We start from the raw sequence: 14,579 nt of genomic DNA, 5'->3' as shown, positions 1-14,579 counted from the left end.
GCGGCCGCGGCGCGAGGGCACCCCGTTGCAGCCGTCCTTCTTGAGGTGTCTGTGCAGGTGGTCGGAGCGCACGAAGGTCTTGCAGCAGCTGTCGCACTGGTAGGGGCGCAGGCCCGTGTGCACGCGCATGTGGTTCTTCAGGTCGTAGTTGTGGGCGAAGGCCGCGCCGCACTGCTGGCACAGGTACGGCTTCTCGCCCGTGTGTTTCCGCATGTGCACCTTGAGCTTGTCCTGCCTGCGGGCGGGGCGGGGGAGGGGCGGTCAGCGGGCCCCTCAGGGGAGAGCCTGGGGGGGCCGGAACGCGCCGCGCGGTGACCTGATCACCGCATCCGGAGCAACTGCAGAAACCCCTTGGGAATTCCTTTAGGGTGGGAGGCGGGAAGGGACCCCTGGTGGTGCAACGGCTAAGTGCTCGGCTGCGAACAGAAAGGCTGGCGGTTCAAACCCACCTAGCGTCCCTGCAGAAGAAAGACCTGGTGATCCGCTCCAGTAAAGACTGTTGTTTTAAAAAAAAAAAAAAAAGAACCATAGCTGTGGAGTCAATTCCAACTCTTCGGTATGCGAGAGGACAGAGTAGAACTGCCCCATAGGGTTTCCCAGGAGTGGCTGGTGGATTCCAACTGCTGACCTTTTGGTTAGCAGCTGAGCTCTTAACCACTGTGCCACCAGGGCTCCAAAGATGGTTGCTAGGTGTTGTCAATTAAAGATTGTTGCGGGGCGAAGTCAATTCAATTCCGACTCACGGTGACCCCACGGGACAGAGTACAACTGCTCTATAGGGTTTTCCCGGCTGTAATCTCTGCTACGCAAACAGACCACCAGGTCTTTCTTCCAAGGCGCCTCTGGATGGATTTGAACAGCCAACCTTTTGGCTAGTAGTTGAGTACTTAACCGCCTGAGCCATCCAGGGACTCTTGGGATTACTTTAGGGTGGGAGAAGGGTGACTTATGGGTTCCCTGGGAGGGCAGGGCGTTCAGTGCTCAAGCTGAGAAACTTCCAGGCAAACGGGGGCGAGTAGGGGTGGCTTAATGTTCTGGCGGCAGCACCGAGGGCCCGCAGGAAGTCTTGCACGGGCCTTGGACCCAGCTCACTGTGTGGCCTTGGGCAAACGGCTGACTTCTCTGAGCCCCACTTTCCTTACCCATAGAACAACCAACCAACCAGTTGCTGTCGAGTCAGCTCCAACTCACGGCACCCCCACGCGTGTCAGAGTGGAACTGTGCTCCAGAGAGTTTTCAATGGCTGAGTTTTTGGAAGTAGATTGCCATGACTTTCTTCCAAAGCACCTCTGGGTGGACTTGAACCGCCAACCTTTCAGTTAGTAGCCAAGCCCTTAACCGTCTGCACCACCCAGGGGCTCCTTCTCCATGGAAGGAGATGGTGACAGGTCTCCCGCCGCTGCCTAAGGTCCGCCAGGGATTCTGCCCCAGGAGGGGTGCAACAAGGCCCACAATTGACCATTGCGTTCATTCACACCACAGGCATTTATTTACTGAGTGCCTGCCGGATACCAGGCCCTGTTCCAGGTGCTGAAAATACCAAAGGGAACAAGAAAAGCAATCATCCCTGTCGTCTGGGAGCTGGCAACTGTCGTGTTTGGTGGCCGATAGTGACCAACAGTCCGTTTGCCCGGAATTTTCCCAGTTTTAGCCCTGAAAGTCCCTAGTCCCAGGAAACCCCTCAGTCCCGGGCAAATGGGGACCGCTGGTCACCCTAGTAACTGAGTCCCAACCCTGTGGCCCCCAACTGTCCCCTCACCTCTGCCTCACTCCCCTGTGTCACACTGGTTTCCTTCACCCCATACATGCCAAACATGAGCCTACCCGGGGCCTTTGCATGCGCTGTCCCCGCTGCCTGGATCACTTTTTCCTCCCAGATCTTTACTATTGAATTTCGGTTCAAAGGTTACCTCAGAGAGCGCCTCCCCCCGGCTGCCCCTAGTCCCCCACCCCCAGGTGCTGCGCTGTCCAGTACGGCCACTGCTGGCCACCTGCGGCTCCCGAGCCCTTGAGATATGGCTGGTCCGAATGGAGATGTGCTGGAAGTGCAGAAGGCATTGGGCTTCTGAACACTTCGTGTGTGACAAAAAAAACCAAAAACCCACTGCCGTCGAGTCGATTCCAACTCATACCGACCCTATAGGACGGAGTAGAACTGCCCCATAGGGTTTCCCAGGAGCGCCTGGTGGATCTGAACTGCCGACCTTTCGGTGAGCAGCCGTAGCTCTTAACCACTACGCCGCCAGGGTTTCCTAGAATGTGACATGTGACATAAAATGGCTCATTCAGGATCCCGCATATTGGTTACATGCTAAAATGATAATAATTTGGATCTACTGGGTTATATAAAAACAAATGGTTAAAATTAATTTCACTGGTTTCTTTTGCTTTTTTTAATGTGGCCACCAGAACATTACATTACGTGGCCCACATAATATTTCTGTTGCATAGCGCCAGTCTATACCCATGGCGGTGGGTTCCTGCCTGGAACCACCAGGTCAGGGGTGGGACTAGGACCTTTGAAGTCCAGTGCAGCATCTAACCAGCTGCTTGCTGCTCCCTCTTGAGCCCCCAGCTGCTCTGGCTCTCTTCCTTCTCATGCCTACCGGACTGAGAGCTTCTTCAATGCACACACTAACAAACTCCTGCTCATCCTTTAAAGCCCCATCTCAAATGCCCTTCCTCCTCCAGGAAGCCTCTTCCAAACCCCAAAGACCTGGCTCCCCCTCTGAGCTCCTCCAGGTCCAGGTTCCTCCCTCAGGCACAGCCCGGGCCACAGGGAACTCACTCAGAGAGCCAGCCTCCCTCCTTGCTGAAACCCATCCATGGCTTTCAATGGCCCTTGGGATCAAGGTCAGGCTGCTGGGCCTGACTGTAGAGACCCTTGGCAAAAAAATCCCAGGCCAGCTCTCTGCCTTGTCCCATCCACATAAAGCAACAGAACTCAGCCCATGATGAGCCCACTGCTCCCCGGCCTGACCAGGTCTGTTACCAGCCTGGGGGCCTTTGGTTCCTACAGTTGCCGGGATCCCCCTTCCACTCGCCTGCTGCAAAGCCCACCCACGTTCCCCAGGGTCCTGTCCAGGCCCCTGACACGTTTTCTAGCCATGTATTATAGAGATTTCCATGGCCGAGAACTGGGAGCTCAGAGAGGGGAAGTGACTTGCTCAGAGCTGCACAGCGCGCTGGGGGCAGCGCCGAGGCGGGCTGGGGGCGGAGGCAGCCCTGGTTTCGTCACCCTGAGCCCGAGCTGGGTAATTATAGCCCCAGCCGCCACAAGCCCCGCTTACTCAATGCTCTGGTGTGACTCAGAGGGGCCCCTGAGCTCTGGGGCCTGGAGGGAGGGTGGGGGCTGGGGACCCGGGTGGGGGGCCAAGAGAAGCCAAGTGGGTGGGTGGGTGGGGGAAGAGGCCTTCTGAGTGCTCATCTCTGAGCCTCAGTTTCCCCGACTGCCAAATGGGTTTGTCCCTGGGTCGGGAGTGGGGGTGGCCAAGAGCACGCTAACTCAGAGTGAAACCGAGCTCCGGGCCTGTGGTCGGGGAGGCCGGGTGGCCCCCGGCCTGAGAGGGGAGGGGCGGGGGAAGGTTCCGCTCCTGGGCTGGTCCCACCTTCCAACCTTTGCTTAAGTCTGTTCACCTCTGAAGGCCTTCTGGGCCTCGACCAACCGCCCTGGTCTAGCCAACCCTCCCAGGCCCAGAGACCCCAAGGGCATGACCCGCAGCCACCTCAGGACTCCCCAGGTTCACTGTCGCCCCAGTTCTGCCAACCTGACTGGCTGCCTCTCAGCCAGTGCCCTTTGACCCTGCCTGGCACTCCTGGGCCTGGGAGTCCAAGCCACACCCTCTCTCCTGGCCTGCCTGGGGAGGGGACCGAGGGGCTGGGGAAGGGGTCAGCCCCCAGTTCCTGTCCCCACGGGGTGGGGCTGGGAAGCTGGGACAATGGCCTCTTTCTTCAGCCTGGGCGGGTGTGGCCGGGGGAACCCCAGGGCGGGCGGGGGGCAGGGTGATGCTGAGTCACCCAGCCTGGCCAGGTCCCTGCGTGCCAGCCCCCCGCCCCCACTGGGCCTGCCCGCCCTGGGTCTACATGGCCCAGCCAGCCACCTCTGAACTCTAAACACTGAATTACAATTCCCCCCAACCTGGCCTCAAACTCCACCGGGCCCGAGACCTCCTTTCCCCACCAGTCCTGTGGCTCCTGGGCCCTCCTCCTTTCAGGCTCCCCCGAGCCGACTGCCACAGGGCCTTTGCATGGGCTGTTCCCTCTTGCCCTCCTTCCTCTATGCGCCCCTCATCTGACTCTGCCACAGGGCCTTCGCACACGCCATTCCCTCTTCCTGGAATGCCCTTCCCTACATCTCCCCACGGCTGCCCCTTCTCTTGCTCAGGTCTCAGTTCAAACACCGCCACCCCAGTGTGGCCTCCCTTAGCACCCACAGCCCCACCCCCGCTGTGTTCCTGCTCCGTTTCCCTCCTGGCACTTTCCGCCAACTGGTGTTAGAAACTCTACATTTTTATCTTACGTACAGCCTTTTGCCCAGCACCTGGAACATCACCCCACGAAGGCAGAGGTGTGGGCCTGTCTCGGTCCCTCCTTCCTCCCCAGCACCTACAACAGGGCCTGACACAGCAGGCGCTCGATAAACATTGGCTGAATAAGCAAATTCCTGGGGCAGGACCTTCAACCGAGAAAAACCAAACCCACTGCCGTGGAGTTGATTCCAACTCATAGTGACCCTGTAAGACAGAGTAGAACTGCCCCATAGGGTTTCCAAGGAGGGGCTGGTGGATTCAAACTGCCGACCTTGTGGTGAGCAGCCATCGGAGTTCTTAACCACTGCACCACCAAGGCTCCTGGGGCAAGACATAAGCATACTCAAAATCAGTTGCCGTTGAGTCAACCCTAACTCACAGCAGCCTCAGCTGCGTCACAGTAGAAGTGGGCTCCACTGGTTTTCCAATGGCTGATTTTTCTTCCCAGCCGCCTCTGGGTGGACTCAAACCTCCAATCTCTCAGTCAGCAGCCGAGCGTGTTCACTGTTTGCGCCACCCAGGGACTCCGTGAGTCCAAACTAACTCAACGGCAACTGGTCTGGGACACGCTCTGGGTGTGCGTGGGCACCTGGCTTGGCATCTGCACTCTGCCCCGCACCAGAATGCACGAGGGCAGGGTCCATCTAGACCATTCTCGAGGGGCACCAGGGAGGTGCCTGCAAAGGAGGGGGCGATCTAGGTCAGCGTTAGGGAAGGGAGGGGGTTCAGGTGTGGCTGGGAGTTTGAGCCAGGGGTCCCGTAAACTGGGCCGCCTCTGGCCCTGCCCACTCAAGTCTCAGCCCCGCCAGCAATCAGTGGCTCCACCCCATCCTCCGCCCTGTCTATGGCCTGCTCTGGCCCCGCCCCCACCCTCGGCCACACCCGTCCATCCCTAAGGCTGGGCCTCTGGCTCCACCCACCCACCTCAGCCCCGCCTCTAGCTCCGCCCACCCACCTCAGCTCCGCCCCTAGCTCCGCCCACCCACCGGCAGCCCCGCCCTCGGCTCCCGCTCACCTGGTGAAGCGGACTTTGCAGATGTTGCACTCGTATGGCTTTTCGCCTGTGTGGGTCCGGATGTGCCGCGGCAGCTTGCCGGCGCCCTGGATGACCTTCTCACAGATGGGACACTTCTGGAAGGCCTTGGCCCGGATCTTCTTCTCCACCTTCTGTGACCAGGCCGGGTACACGTCACTGTCGTGGGCGCCGCTGAAGTACTTCAGGTAGTAGTCCATGACGCCCTTGTCCTCTGCCCTCGATTCCTCGTCGCTGTCCGCTGCCCCTGCCACCGTCGTCCCCGCCCGGCCCACCGACGACATCATCTGCTGCAGCAGCGTGCTGGCCGCCAGCCCGTCCACGTCCGGCCCGTCCCCGTCCTCGCCCTCGGCTGCGCCCGATAGGAAGCCCGGCGAGTCACCTGGCTCCGGGGCTGCCTCCGATAGCGAGGCCGCCTCTTCCTCTCCGGCCCGTCCGTAGTGGCCATTCTGCGTGGCGGCCGGTGGAGGGAACAGGCCCCCAGCGGCGGCAGTGGCCGCAGTGTCCTCGTCCCTCTCCGGCCACAGGCCTGGGTTGCTGTCACCCTCGTCACCCTCACCTGCCGGGGGCCGCTCACCTGGGGGGCCTGGCCCGTAGAAGTCCAAGCCATTGCAGTCTCCGGCCACAGCAGCCACGGCGGCCGCCACGGCCTCCTTGGTGGGGTCCAGATCATCATCGGAGGCGCCAAAGGCTGACCAGGGGAAGGCGGCAGCGGCAGCTGCAGCGGCGGGGGGCAGGCTGTTGATGGGGTTGCTCTGGAAGAACTCGAGGTACTCCTTGGCGCGCAGGAGGTTGCGCTGATCAATTTGATCTACGAGGTCCAGCTGTCCGGCGTCCGTGCCGGTGTCGGCGGCCAGGATCTGCCGGTCAAGGAGGTCGGCACAGACGTGGCTGACAGCGGGGATCTCGAGCAGGCGGGCGGCACTGAGGATGTCACCCACGTTGGCTGTGCTGACGGTGAGTGTGGCCGTGTAGGCAAAGTCCACCAGGGCGGTGAGTGCCTCGGCGCTGACGAAGTCGATCTCGTACACGTTTTGCTGGTCGACCACGGCGCCCGACGTGAACAGCTTCTTGAAGTACTGGCTGCAGGCGGCCAGCACCGAGCGGTGCGTGGGGAACTCGCGGCCCTCCACCAGGATCACCACGTCACACAGCAGGCCCTGCGTCCGCTGCTCGTTCAGCCCACTTAGGATGTCGCTGCTGTGGTCGGGGAACGGGATCCCAATGGGGCCGTCCACGCCGCCGGCCATCTTCCGCGCCGAAACCTGCCACACCAGGGAGGAAAGCGGGGCTGCAGTGAGGACAGGGGCCTACCCACTGTCCTACCCTGCCCCCAGCCTCGGTTTCCCCAGCTTTGCATCATCCACCAATGTGGCCGTGCTCTCAGGGCCTCAGTCTGACCATCTGTCAAATGGAAGAGCCGGGCCTTGAGGGAAAATGCATGCCGAGCCCACACTGGGTGCTCAAGTAAACAGCACTAGCACCCCCCCTGCCACTAGAGGGCCCCAGAGGAACGCCCATTGGAGAAGGGCTTGGAGGTGTCCCACAAGCACACAGTAGGTGCTTAATAAATGTGCCCTGACATACGAGCTTGGTTAGGTTTTGTTTCCTTTTTGTTAACCTGAGCCCAGGTTTAGCCAACACCTTCTCCAAGAGACCACAGCGGTAACCTTTACAAAGCACCTACTGCGTGCCACTCACATCAGCACCCCCAAAAGTCCCATGAAGAGCATGTTTCCATTGTCAAGGGGCGGGGAAAGAACGAGGCTCGGTGGAGGGGGAGTGCAAGGAAACGGGCACCTGGACCCCAGAGTCCGGCTTCAGCTGATACCCATCCTGCCTGGCCCCTCAGCCCCTGCCTCCCTGTTGGGCCTGGAGCTCCGAGTCAGCAAGAAGGGGTGAGGCTGGGGCCTGGGACCCGTCCTGGGTCAGGGCAGGCCCCGTGACTTTGCAGGATGAACCGCTTCCTGCCCCGCTGAGCCCCCAGGACACGACTCGGCCCTAGGTGTGAGAAATCAAGAACGCAGGCCTCCACCCAACCATGCCAGCTCCCCCCAGAAGGAGCTTGGGACTGGGGGTCTCCTGCCTTCCCAGGGCCCCACCTGGCGGGCCCTCCCCAACTCTCGGCCCCCCAGGCTGTGCTGCTCAGTCAGGCAAGGCCCTGGTGTGCCCTAGATCTCAGTCTCCCCGTCTGTCAAATGGGCAGAGGCCTTTAGAAGGGCTGGGCCCTGGGGGCCTATCTATCCGTCCTGCTCCCCTCTCTCCCCCTCCCTGCTTTTTCCGCCTTCCCCTCACTGTGACTCATCCACCCGCACCGGGCTTGTGCAACCCTCAGGCTGCCGTCCCCACCCCTCCTCCCTCTCCGGGGAGCCCCTGGCTACCCCAAGCCACCCCACACGGCACACATTCCTGCGGGCCAGCCGCGACACTCGGGCTGGGGCCCCTGGACCGTGTCCCCATGGAGAGGTCCGAGCTGGGCCTGCCTCAGCCTCCAGAGGCTTCGCGACCCTCCCTCCCAGCCCTGGCTCTGACCAGTCCCTCTTGCTCCACCGTGCTGGCCCGGTGGACGCAGCAGGTGGGCTGTGCAGCCCCGGTCCCGGGCTGTCCCGACCCCTGGGTGCAGGGTGCGGACGGCAGGCGACACACAGGCCTTTGTACGGTAGCGGCTGGAGCACTACACTTCCCAGGACGCCTCTCTCCCCACGGCCCCCCTCCATCCGCCACCCGCCCTCATTCCCGCCAGGGCCCAGGCACCAGCTGCTCAGCTCCCCTCTGCGTCCACCAGCCTGCGGTGGGGGGGCGGGGGTAGGCTCAGATGTGGCTGCTGGGAGCAGGGAAGATGGGGGGCGAGCCCCCTTTGGCGGCTGCCACCCCCTGCTACCATCTGCTGTCTGGCCCGGGCCGCAAGGCCTGCAGGCAGATGGGGCGCCAGATCAGAGACTGCCTCGCCCTGCCTCGGTTCCTGCAGGGAGGGAGGGGACCTCTGACCCAGGCCACCAACGCCCCAAGATGGCCACCCTGGCCCTGCCAGGCAGCTGCATATGAGCCGGGGTCCCCTCGGGCCTTGGTCCCCAGATGGGACGAGGAAGCGCCTCCGGGGCCTCTAGGTTAGGACCTGGGATGGTTCGGGTGATCCCCATATTTCTCCCGCTCCCTTCCACGGGCCACATGTGGTGAGCGCTACCATCCCACAAGGCGCTGGTCTCCTCACAGCCCGTTTTTAGGTTCAACATGGTGGGACCTGTTGCCGGAAGTCACCCGGCTGGGAAGGGGCAAGCCTGGAACTCGAACCCGGCCCTAAGGCCGGGACCAAGTCCCGGGCCTGGGTCTCCAGGGGCTGACCAGCTGGGTCCTCTATTTCTCCAAACATCATCTGAAACCATCCCCGCAAAGGGCGAGGCCAAGGAGAGCCCCCATTTCACAGATGAGCAAACTGAGGCCCAGAGAGGGCTAGTATCCTGGCGAAGGGCACACAGCAAGTCTGACCCACAGGGGCCGGATGGGGGCGGCTCCACCTCCCACCCCCACCCCCAGAGGCTACCACCTCCTGTTCCCTGGAAACCAAACTCCTCTGCAGACAACTGAGCCCCCCCCACCACCTCCAGGAATACAGGCCACCTGCTGGCCCCACCCTAGGTGACCACCCCCACCCAGGTCTCTCCAAGCCCAACCCGTCAGAGTCAGGGAGCGGGGAGCAGGGTGCTGGGCTGCCAAGCCCCTCTCGGTGGGTGAGGTCCCAGTGGACCTACTCCACACGTGGCATCTCGCTGCCCCCTTCACCCTAAGAGGCCCGGCAGGGCCCTGGCACACAGTAGGTGCTCGATAAATGGTGGTTATCTTCATCATGATGATCAGAACGCAGTCTCTCCTTCCGGAAGCCCTCCCCCTGACGCCCAGGGCCCCCACCCCTTCTGCAGCCCATCTTTCATCATGGCCCCTCCCCCACTCTCGACTCCGTGGGATTTCCGGGGTGCTAGGTGCTGACTCGGCTGCCCGAGAGGGGCAGGCCCCAGCAGGCCCCTCCTGAGCTGGAGGCAGGGTGCCCTCCTCCCCCGAGGCCTCTCTTGGCCCCCATGCCCAGGGCTCTGCATGGAGGCACACAGTAGGGGCGCAGCGGATGAACAACCGGGTGGTCCAAAAACTCAAGAAACACTGCAAACAGCCCACGCCCGGTCCCGCCCACCCAGCCACCGGGGCACACCCTGCGTCAGGGGACTGTGCAGCCTGCCCGTCCCACCTCCGAGCTAACCTAGGGTCAGCTTGCTGTTGCTGTTTTCCAAGGCACCAGGACCCAGGCCTGTTTTCAGTCCTCCGGGGTCCTCCTCTGTGTCCTGGAAGTTTCCAGAACTAACCCAGGACCTTCCCTGAGGTGAGGAGCTGCTTGGGCACCCTCAGCTCTTTCTGGCTGAGGAAACTGGGGCCGCAGAGAAGTGAAGGGGCCTGGCCAAGGTCGTGCAGCTAATCAGTGGCCAGGCCTGAGCTCCTGCTACTCAACGGTGGGGACACCGGGGACTGTGGGGGTGGGGGGGGCTGGCACAGCAGGTGTCATCCAGGAGGAAGCTGGAGAGGGTGCTCTTGGCATGGGAAACAGCAGGGGCAAAGGCCTGCAGGTGGGCACAAGGGAGAGACGGGACAGGGAAGCGGGAGGCTGCGTTGCCAGGGCAAGAACAGGGAGTCTGGGGTTCCTCAAGGTCACCCAAATGGGCGAGGGGTGAGGCCAGGCCTCCTCCCACCCACACTCCCTGGGAAGGAGAAGCGGGGGGAGGGAGGCAGGTAATTGCCACCAACACCTTCCTGGAGGAGTGTCTGGGGATGCAACCTAATGAGGGGTTAAGGACTCCCACCCCCCTACCCACCAGACCCCCTGCTCCAAGGGAGAGAATGGGTAGACCCAGAAGCCCTACTGTTTGCCATGCCGGGCAACCCAGGTTCAAATCTACCCCCAACCCCCCACCGCCAAGTGGTGTGGCCGCTCTGTGCCTCAGTTTCCCCGGGGGCCATTTGTTCAGAGTCTCATTCACAGGGGCTCAGCAAACCTTGCCTGAGGGCCTACTGTGTGCCAAAGGCAGTCCCCCCCAAGGCACAAGGAGGCCATTCACCCTCCAACTTCCTTTTGGAACTGGTATTCCAGAATCCAGCCTCTTCTCCACCTACTATGTGCCCAGGAAGTGGGCGGGGGGCCCCAGGAGGAAGCTGGAGGGGAGCAGTCTAGAGGGAAAAACTGGGCCCAGAGAGGGTGGGCGGCAGGCCCCAGGTCACACAGCCAGCCAGGCGCGCAGGTGTGGCTGCCAGGCCTGCGCCCGCCGGTCCCCACCCCCTCCCGGCCCGCGGACTGTGTGGCAAGGTTCCTACAGACAGGTTACCCCGCCCTGACCTGGTGCCAATCCCCGCCTGGCCTGGTCTCGGCTATAATGGGAAGGAATGCAGTGTCCCGATTGGGGGGCGGGGGGCACCGACCGACTGCCCGGGGTGGCTGCCAGCCGCCTGCCCGCCCCCTGCCCACGCGGGCCTCTGGGCCAGACATGGAGCAAACAGGCCCTCGGCCATTTTCCGTGTCCATTTATTGCCCTAAATGGGGAGGGGCTTCCTGCCCGGGCCTTAAAGGGCCAGAGGCAGGAAGGCTGCGGCCCAGCGGGAAGTGTGAGTGGGTGGGGGGATGAGGAGGCCCTGGAGATCTCATCTGATTCCCAGCTCATGGGTGGGGCCAGGGCCCACCCTGTTCCCACGCTCAGGGTTTAGCCCCAGACCAAGGCCGGGCTCAGAGGAAGCCGGGGCCTCCACAATGGAGGTGGAGGAATGAGCTTCTCATCACTGTGGGTAAGCAAAGACAGGCTGTGCAGAATTCCATCACTGTCCACACTGCCCTCGGCTCAGGCTGCACCTGCTCATCCAAGTGCCCGGGAGTGCTCTGAGCTCCTCTCCTGCCGCTTGCTTGTCACCTGGGTGCACACACACCGACCCAGCCTGAGCAGGTGGGGACTACAGCCCGGCAAGCCCCAATGAAGGTCTGAGCCCACAGCACTGGGTCAGATGGGAGGTGGGACAGGGCCTTGTTTTCCAGTCAAACCAGAAAGGCGTGGGTGGGGACACTTCCACCAAGTGGCTGGCCACAGCCTGCTGGGGAGACAGATGGAGGGGCTGGTTCTTTGGCCCTCCTCCTCCCGGGTGCAAGATTCTCCACCGGGCGCCTTCTGTGCCTCGGTGCTGGGAATTCAAGGCTCGGGCACCAGGGCGGGGGCTGCTCCTGTCGGGGCGGGAGCCTGGTCATCCCTTCTTGACCATCACAGTAGAGAATATAATGCAGGCATTAAACCCATTGGTCCTCAAGCACTGGGAAGCAGGGTCTGTACTCAGCATCCCATTTTACATATTGGAAACAGGCTCAGAGAGCGGCAGCGACTTGCCTGGGGTCACACAGCAGAGCCAATAGGCTCTGTCCTCCCTAACTTGGCCTCTTAGGGGGCAAACTTTCCTCCATCATAACCCCCAGGTACACACCAGTGGGGGACTAATCCTCTAGGCCCCCTCTTACTCTCACGCCCTTGGGGAGCTGCCTTCCTAAGGGGAGAAGTTTGCCTGAGGTCACATGGGGAGCCCATGACCTTGGAGCAAGCCCGGAGTTCGGCTGTGAACTCAGGGTCTTCAGTAGTCGCTCAGCAAACATTCCTGAGGAGTCACTGACTGAATCCTCGACATGACAGTTTTGGGCCGATGGTAATCTCCATGTTGCACTGATGGGTAAACCGAGGTCAGTGGAGGGGAAGTGGCCTCCCTAAGTGGACCTCAGGCAGAGCCGAGGGCCGGGCTGGGATTGGACCACACTCACCCGCACCCAAGCCTGTTCCTCTGGTCCCCGCTGCCCAAGGCTGTCACAGGGTGGTTTATGATATGTAGGGTGCCTGGGGCACAAGACGACAGGTGGGGGGGCTGAGTCTCAGGTGGCTAGTGACCCCACACCTAACCCTGTAGTACCCAGAGCTGAGCCAGTTGCTCCCTGCTCCACGACAGGGGGACAGATCCTACCTGGGGGCAGGTCACCATAAAAATCAAACCCATCTTACAGAGGGCTATGTGTATGTGAATAGTAAATACTCCTCAAAGTGACCCACAAATTAAAATTTCAGTGCCTTTGGCCACAGGGCTGGTCCAAGGTCACAGGGCAACTGGGCCGGCATTCGAACCCCCAGCTGGCCTCCTCTTCAGGCACTAGCTCTGGTACCATGACCCCTTCCCTCTTGGTTTGCTCTGGAATAATGGGGTCATAAAATCCAGAGCCCTGCCCGCCTCTGAGGGCCAAGGTGCGGGCTGGCAGCTCAGGAGGGGCACCCATAAAAGTGCCCGCCGCATGGGGCTGGGAGGCGGGAGCATGGGGGCCTGTGCTGTGTGACCTTGGGCTTCTTGCTCGCCCTCTCTGAGTCCCCAAGAGGCTCGACTCAGCCAGCAGGTGCTTAAGGCTGACGCTGGATCAGCAACCTCCAGCTGGATCGAAGGCAGGTCGGGCAGGTGCCCCCAGCCCGCGCCCTGGGGAGGACTTTGGCCAGGTCCTGGGCCAGGAGGCAGGACCACAGGGGTCGACCAGCACAGCCCCGGCTAGGTGACCCTGGGCTGCTCTCCGCCTCCCTCCGGGCCTCAGTCTCCCTCATCTGCTCAGAGGCTTGCTCCAAAACCCCAGGTTGCCATGCTCATGGTCTGCCTCCCCCCTAGGCCCCCGTTTCCCCACCTGGCAATTGGGACCATGCCACCTGCTGGGCCCAGTGCTGGGTGAGAGGGCCTCAAGGAATAGGAGGGAAAAAAACCACCACCAAGGACTTCTCATCCCCTAGGAATCTGCCCCACTGAGCCCCGACTGAGCTCTGCTCCCCCTCCCCCTGGGCCTCAGTTTCCCCTAGCAGAGAAAAGGGCACAGTGGCGCCCTGCATTGCTGCTGACTGGCCACCTTGCAGCCAATCAGAAGTGAATAATAAATACCCCCCACCAAAGTGACCCACGAATTAAAATTTCAGTGTCCCCGTTGGCTCTTCTTTCCTTCATTAGCCATGCAGAGCCCAGGGTTCGCGCTCCCGCCCCCCTCCTCCCCCAGGCTCCGTCGCCACAGCGATGGCTGGCTCGTGGTAAACAGAGCCCCGAGCCCAGTGTGCTCCGGGGCCCCCCGGGGGAAAATGCCCCCTGCCTGGAACCCTGGGCAGCCCAGCCAGCCTAGGCCCAGCCTCCCTACCACAGTTGCCAAAGGGGTTCTGGGGCCTGGACTCCTAAGACCCCTCCCTGACAACCTCTGCCAATAGGAAGTGATCGGAGGGTGGTGTGGAGCCCCCCCAGTGTGGGAGCGGCGGACTCGGGGTTACGCCCTGGCCCTGCTGGGGTGGGGGGGTGACACAGAATCCCGGACGGAGAGGGCGTCCGGCTCCGGCCCCGGAGGCAGCTGGCAGGGAGGGGGCAGAACACCAAGGCCGCCACCACTGGCTGAGCCAGGTGGGCACCGCCCGGGCAGGGGCGCCGGCAACCCTGTCTCTCACTTCCGCCGGCCGGGCCACCAACTCCTGGTTGCATTCCCCACACACTTAGTGGGTGCCGACTGTGTGCCCGGGCCTGGTTGGACAGCACCCTCCTCTGCGGCCCACCAGGCTCTCCCGCCTGCCAGCCAGCGCGGGCAGTGCCTCCCGGGCCCCGCAAGGGCCTGGGCCCTGGGGTGCACCGGCTGGCTCCCCGCGCCGCTCAGCCCCCTGCCTGCTCCCAGGCCCGGGGCTGGGGGAGGGGGCTGGATCCCGGGCCAGGGCGGGAGGGAGGGCGCCGGATCCCACCAGTTCTCCCCCTGCTCAGCCCAGGCTCCGAGTTCGCACGTGGTGGTGGCGTCAAGTGGAAGGGGGGGCTCCGGGCCTGAGGAGCCGGGGTCACGCGCTTTGGGGCCGCGGGCGGGGGAGAAGGGGTGCTCTCTCGCCTCGCCCGGGGGCCGGGACCAGGCGGCCGCGCGGGCAGGCGAGGGACCCGGCCGGTCCCCCCACCCAGGGCTGAGTCAGGCC

At 62.5% G+C, this 14,579-nt stretch overlaps 1 protein-coding gene across 1 annotated transcript in view; it reads right to left on the bottom strand.

The window, feature by feature from the left end:
- The window catches only part of ZBTB7A (zinc finger and BTB domain containing 7A), a 7,592-nt gene extending 327 nt beyond the window's left edge, over nucleotides 1–7,265 (bottom strand). The window contains exons 1-2 of the mRNA XM_023733279.1: nucleotides 5,545–7,265; nucleotides 1–235 (exon numbers count right to left, since the gene is read on the bottom strand). The exon at nucleotides 1–235 is cut by the window's left edge and continues 327 nt beyond it. Of these exons, the coding sequence (XP_023589047.1) occupies nucleotides 1–235; nucleotides 5,545–6,812 (1,503 nt within the window). The 5' untranslated portion in view covers nucleotides 6,813–7,265. The remainder of the gene's footprint in view (nucleotides 236–5,544) is intronic.
- Nucleotides 7,266–14,579: the final 7,314 nt, after the last annotated feature.

Source organism: Trichechus manatus, unplaced genomic scaffold (genome assembly GCF_000243295.1).
Source record: "Trichechus manatus latirostris isolate Lorelei unplaced genomic scaffold, TriManLat1.0 scaffold00057, whole genome shotgun sequence".
Taxonomy (NCBI): domain Eukaryota; kingdom Metazoa; phylum Chordata; class Mammalia; order Sirenia; family Trichechidae; genus Trichechus; species Trichechus manatus.
Note: the sequence above shows the minus strand (reverse complement) of the source record. Positions and strands in the feature narration are given on the sequence as shown.